Source organism: Apium graveolens, chromosome 10 (assembly GCF_009905375.1).
Source record: "Apium graveolens cultivar Ventura chromosome 10, ASM990537v1, whole genome shotgun sequence".
Lineage (NCBI taxonomy): Eukaryota > Viridiplantae > Streptophyta > Magnoliopsida > Apiales > Apiaceae > Apium > Apium graveolens.
In genome coordinates, this window is record NC_133656.1 from 13,804,157 (window position 1) to 13,811,074 (window position 6,918).

Below are 6,918 nucleotides of genomic sequence, written 5' to 3' on the forward strand. Positions count from 1 at the left end.
GAAGTAATCAGAGTAAATTTTAATTGATGAATTAGGAATACCTTATTTTAATTTTAATTTTAATTGAAATAGTAAACATTAAATAGTAAATTTTAGTTTTAATTTACTCATCTAAAACAATAATTCATACACTTCTCTAGTTCATATATAAATCCATTAATTATATATAATTTTATACACGATTACATAGTAATCTGTTTTCAACAGCTTGAAACATAACATTAATTAATATCATTAACATTATTAAACAGGGAGAGGCATTACATAATCTTATTCATTTCTTCACGGATCATTATACCCTCAATCCCTAGTTTCCCGACTTCTTCAAGTAGGAGTTCCACCTTCTTAGTAAAATTAGTTGAACTCTCTTTGTGGTCACGACTAAGCTCAATGTTCTGCTCCATCATCAGAGCAATATTTAAATTAAATTTTTTCACGGACTTCTCAAGATTCTCCCTGGCATCATACTTATAATCATATATCTGTTGCATGATATCATCATCTGAATTTCTTGAAAGTGACTTGTTGTATCACGAAACAAACATTTAAACCATAAAAAGCGAGAAAAAACATACAACAAAACCGAGATAAAGCATACAGTAAAACCAACAAACCGAGAAATTTTACATATTTTTTTAACAATATAATAAAAAAAATACGTATAGCTACACTTACAGTAAAAGTTCACATGTTTGATAGTAACTGTGTTGAAGAGTAAAAGACAATAACAAAAGGCTGTATGGAGTATGCAAAGTTCAAGTATTTTTTATACCTGGGAATGGAAGAAGATGCCATAGTGTGGTTTACAATATTTTTGCAAGTAAGTATACTATCTGCAATAGAGAGCTATGAGCTATAGTTGTCAATTGATACATTTAGGAGTTATATAGATAAATCAATAAAGTAATCATGTAGAACAGTAACAGGCGTCTGGGTTAATGTTATATTCAATGTAGTTCTTATTTATATATAAAAGTACATTGCTCTTTTTGAGATGAAATGGTTTGTCTCTATCAATCAAACTATTTAACTTCTACTGCACCCTATATACAGTGTACAACAACATTTCTTGTTGAATTAGTACTTCAAATGCATAATATGCACCTTGAAAGACTAAAAAAATGAATACATATATATATAAATGAATTAAAGGTTAGCGTATCAAGTATATATTAATACTTCCTAGAGACGTATGAAACACCCACATGCATAGTATAAAACGTAATATCTACTGTTGCATTAAACACCGTTACCAATTCATTTGTAAAATTATGTATTAACGAAAATATATATACTTTATGGTAATGTTATAATAAAAAATATGTATCAACACATAATGCTAACAATTTTTTGTAAAAGAAATTCACATAATGGAGATGCCTAAACACATAATGGTTGCAATCCGGGAACATGGAGCTTCGAAGTTGAACAGCCTCTGTAGTCTAGACACACGCATAATTTTAAAAATATTACTGTACCCAAATTGTGTGCAACGTATCCATGTCATATACTTCTAGCATAATCCAAGTAACATATAACATCACAAGTGCTTTCATATTGCGTGTTCTGTAAAATACAGATTTAAATTTTGTATTTGTAATAAAAAAATCTAATTCTAAAGAAATTAAAGAAGGGTGTGTTAAATATCCTCGTATATATGGTGATTTTGTTTTTCCTTTAATTATATATGGAGCAGATGTATATAGGACAACTTATTTTGGGCAACGACATAAGTCTTCAAAAAATATGTTTTAAAGTAACTATTACATGTAACAACTAATTAATTTATTCAGAGATGTGTAAAAACTAAAAAATCTGTTTTACAATTTATAGGTAAAAGTTAAACTACTACCTATGTACTTTCCTAGATAACTTTTGCTTATTGGCATGTACAAAGAGTCACAGGAAATCACATCGGGTTATTGAGTCATTGTTATCATGTCTCCATTTACATATACATGGATCATCACCTATTGTTTTAAGATGAACATCATTCATGTAATGAAAAAAGATTTTAAAATAACCGTGGTTCCGCATTTTCATACGAAATTGCATGTCAACAGTGAAGTCAGTCTCTTTATCTGTTGCGTAAATTGTAATCAAACGATGTAGATCAGTAGAAACCAACTGAACACTGCACATTTTAGAAAAAAGGACGCGCATGCAGTTGTGAAACTGTACGAAGATGAACATCGAAATGTTGTCATAAAATTGCGGGTTTTCGATTGACTACATAGGTCTATATTGTCTGAGGGTTAAGCTTCCTACATGTCTAGATAATCTCATATTGCTCTTCGAGATGCATTAATCGACCATTTGTGGGAACAATATACTAATCCAAAGTCTTTTAATATTTGTTAATTTTCTTTTAGTTAATTAAATATAATATTAATTTTTCTTTAATTTCTTGTTTAAGTGTACTAATTTTTTTTAATTTATTACATTTAATAAGTTTGATATTGATATGATCTTATTCATTCCGGTTCAATTCAATTATGTATGTGAATTAGTATCAACACATTAAAATAACAATATATTAATACTTGAAAGAATAAAATATTTATATATGAATTTGAACATCTAGCCCGAATTGTTGGAATAAAGACTTGTCTCGGTCCAAATTTTGGCCTAGATTTAGGCCAAAAATCTTGGCCACTCTTGGACTTGCCCTTTAAGAAAATCTTTTTCGTCAGATAAATGTTTACATATCCTTTTCAATTTTAACGTATGGTTTTTTCAAAATTTATTGATGGTTAAGGTGAATATAGAGTGCAATATGCTAATTAATAATAACAGGAATATTTTGGTTATAGTTGTTCCTCTTTTTCTTTACATAAAATCAAAAAATAAATGATTTGTTCTTTGTAAATTCCACAGCTTGAAATATGTTAATATACATTACTATGCGCCTAAAACAGTCTATACATATAATGATAATTTCTTCTTAAGAAGGTACAAATCAATAAGTTATGATTTATCGACATCAACTAACATGTTTCACAAAAAAATGTTGATAGTAAACTAGGATGCATTTCATAAATTTTTCATCCATTACATATAATCATGGAACGTTGGGTATACTATTGTACCGTAAAATATTTACTTTTTACAAATGCATGATTACATACCATATGATCATTTCTCCATATGTTGAATTAATCAGGAATGAAATATTCCATTTATCAGAAAAAATCTGTATATATATGTTACAATTTCAAGTTTTAGAATTTTGATTTAAAAGAGATTAGTAATTTGTGTGGTAGTTTTCAACTATGCGTTCCTCTAAATAGTGCATTGCATTATAATTAAATTTCCAAAAAACCAAGTATGTATTATCATAATGGTTCATTTATACATTTCATCTTAAAACATACTATGCTCAATCGATTACCAACATGTCTCGATCTTCATAATAATAGACTTTCAATTTTCATTAACATTGAGTACCCATAATGTTCAAAATACAGCATTTGATTAATGTAGATAATGAAACAATGACAAATTTAGTTATATTAATCAATTCACTAATATTGTACATCTGCATCTCCTGAAATTCTACTATGGCAAGTTGTAAAATACTTCTTTGTAAATAACATTTCTAGTGACATTGGTAAATTCTCCACTATTCGAATCAATGAAGACTTTTAGCCCGGAAGGAGAGGTTACCCTACTAACGACAACGTATAACTGACCATGAGTAAAAACTGAGTTGGGGAAATATAATCCTACCCTTTCTACTGATTGACCCTGTGATTTGTTTATGGTCATGGAATAACATACTTGGAGAGGCATCTGCTTCCGTATTAGTTCAAAGAGAAGCTTCGTGTCAGTTGGGCAAAGTTTTATTTTGGAAATAAAGTTCTTCGTGCCAATAAAAGCGCCACATATTACTTCACACTCTACACTGTGACTTAAACATCTAGTTATAATCATTCGAGTGTCATTGCAAAGGCCAAGTGTCTGATTTAAGTTGCGCATTAACATGACACAAACACCTACCTTCAACTTAAGCTCGTGAGGTGGTAACCCAGGTAGGTTAACAGAGTTCAAATATTCTGGGGGGAATGCGAAACTCAATTCTAAAAGAGTGCCACCAAAATTCTCTGCTCTATCAACACTATTGTACGTGAAATCATCCCCAGGAATGCTTTGGACAATAAAAGACTTGAGATGACCAACTACCAAATTGGTTAGAGTCAAAATGTCTCTTTCACTTAAATACTTTGGAGTCTTGTAATGTGATAGCAAATTTGGATATGTCCACTCAATCATATTCTTAATTGAATTTTTAATTTCAGGATCACAGAAGTACGGTAGAATTACAATTTCATCTTCTCCACAATCCAATGAAGAACCTTTGGGAGCTTCGATGACACCATTTCCAATTCTAAGTACCCATTCGGCAAATAATTTTAAGCTTTCAACTTCTTCTGGTATTACTGATTGGTTTAGCCTCATGTTCCGATAAAGGATCAACAACTTTCATTATATATCGGAGAGAACGATCTAAACATTCAAAAGCATACATGTGTTGCATTGGTGATTCATCCCATATAATTAAGCTTATGTGTTTTATCAGCTCACCAATATCAGAATCATGACTAATGGCACACGAAGAGCAATCGTCTAAAACAATAGGTATCATGAACCTAGAATGAGCAGTACTTCCACTGGGCATTAGGGTTGCAGCAATTCCAGATAAAGCAACCGGCAAAAAAATAAAACCAAGTGACCTTAACTTGTAGATGATTGTCTTCCAAACAAACATCTTGCCACAACCACCACTACCGTAAATAAAGTACACGCCACTACTTTTTGACTCAACAGATTTGATAACTTCATTAACAATCTCAAGTTGTTCTGGATTGCAGTTAGAGAAAAGGGAATTAAAATATGCTTCCATTTCAGTAAGGTTATAACTTGTTTCTTCGACGACCAAATTGTTTAATCCGGTTTGAAGATAACTTGCCGGAGGCTGAGGCAGTTGCTTAAAATGCTTCAATGATGTCCCAATAGACTTGAGTAGTTTATCGGTCTCTGTATTTTTAGGATTAAAATTTTAATTACAAAAAATAGCAGATTACGTTTAATAATAGATTAATTGCTCTATTAATATGGAGTAAATAGATAAATATCTGCTAGAGAAAAAAATTGAAGCTGCTTGTCAGAGAAAGGGTTGTGGTCATCAATGCATAAATCACGTCTTTTCATCAATATATTGTCTACCATATGGTTCCAATGCTGGTCCCATGAATTTCTGAGGTCAGAAACTTCATAATTAACAATAATATGAACAAACAGTTTTCTAATCTGTTCAGGAAAGCTGCTTACTGAACATTCTTTGATAACTGAATGCCATTCCTTATCATTATCTAGCAAACCTAAACTCTTGCAGGCTTCTTTGAAAGTGGAATGTTGAATTCCTTTCACCGACTGCAGAGATTCTAAAGATATGGAGCCACAAATGTTTGAAAGCAATAAGCGAAGGTACCACAGCTCCCAAGCACTGTGGTGAGTATAAAGAAGACGGCCAATTTGACGGCCTTTAGTTCGTACTGTCCACACACGATCAGTCTCATTCCACACATAATACTGTGGAATTTCATCATACATATACTTACGCGCATGAGGGTCATTTCTATTTAAAAGAAAAAAACTGTGTGTCTGCTGCTCACGACACACAACTTTTTCTAAACTATCATTCTCTGAAAAAGTACAACTTCTTTCACCCGGGAGATGAAATGATAGACGAAGAATATAAATTGAACGATAATGTATATTAAAACCAAAGATTCGATAAGCGGTTTCGGAGGCACAAATGTACCTCCCATCAAAATAAGCATATATTTCATCAACGACTGATTCTTCTAGACAGGCATTGTTCTTGTTATGGGTGGTGATTTCTACTGTAGTACGATCATGGCCTTTCAAACAATATTTAAATAAATATTTCAAGCTACAGGCTTGACAAAAAATTTTAACATTCATATGGCACTGATACTTTACCAGCAGATGTCGGTTATATGGCACAACCCACCAATTATCAAGATTGCATTTTCCTTTTGCAATAGCTATTCCAGTATTACGACGAAGGTAGATTGCGAAACCTGATTGATCAAAATATGTCTCTCAATAGTACCTACAACATTAGAATAATCAGTTAATATATCCAGGGTGTAAAATAATCATCATGGAAATTTTCATACAAATATTTATATTAATTTTTAGGAAAATGCTTGTTACACTTCATGTCTTTAATGCAAGGGGACTTTGTATTCTCTAGACCACATGGACCATAAATCATTAAATATTTGACTACTTCATAACCCACATGATCAGTAAGCGGGTCAGGAATCTCCGCACTAACAAACTTGTCTACATTTGCAGCAAGATTCCTCTTCGATTCACCATCGACCCTAATTAACATATAAAAATGGGGGAAACCGCGCTTTTGAAACTCCACAACATACATTACTGTAAATAAAAGTTTTATTAATTATTTGGATATTGTTGTATGAATCAAAATTAAACAAAGACATCATTACATTTTATGTCTCCATAACGTGAATCTAAACAATACGAAAATAAAGCATCCAAATTTACATATGACCATGGGGGAAACACTATTTTTGAAACTCCACAACGTAGATTATTGTAAATTTATGAAAGTTTTACTAAACTATTTTGTACACTATTTTCTTCATATTAAATTTAGTGGATTAATGAGTTAATGTTTTTACCTCCAATACATTTACCAAAACAGTCCTTCTTTACATCATCCAATAGTTGTTCAAGCTTCAGATGGAAAACACGTGAAATTATGTCAGGATAGTCTCTTGTTGCATAACCGAGGAGTAAGTCCATCATTTTAAGAATCTCATCCCAGAGAGGGTTACATGTCATAGTAAGAAAGATGTT

At 31.5% G+C, this 6,918-nt stretch overlaps 1 protein-coding gene across 1 annotated transcript; it reads right to left on the reverse strand.

Annotated features, from left to right (window-relative positions):
- Positions 1 to 260: 260 nt before the first annotated feature.
- Positions 261 to 6,472, reverse strand: LOC141690418 (uncharacterized). Its single transcript, XM_074495223.1, has 5 exons — positions 6,244 to 6,472; positions 5,202 to 6,107; positions 4,527 to 5,037; positions 4,000 to 4,387; positions 261 to 521 (listed from the first exon to the last, which is right to left on the reverse strand). Exons 1-5 carry the CDS (start codon positions 6,470 to 6,472, stop codon positions 261 to 263), a joined length of 2,295 nt encoding a protein of 764 aa, XP_074351324.1.
- Positions 6,473 to 6,918: the final 446 nt, after the last annotated feature.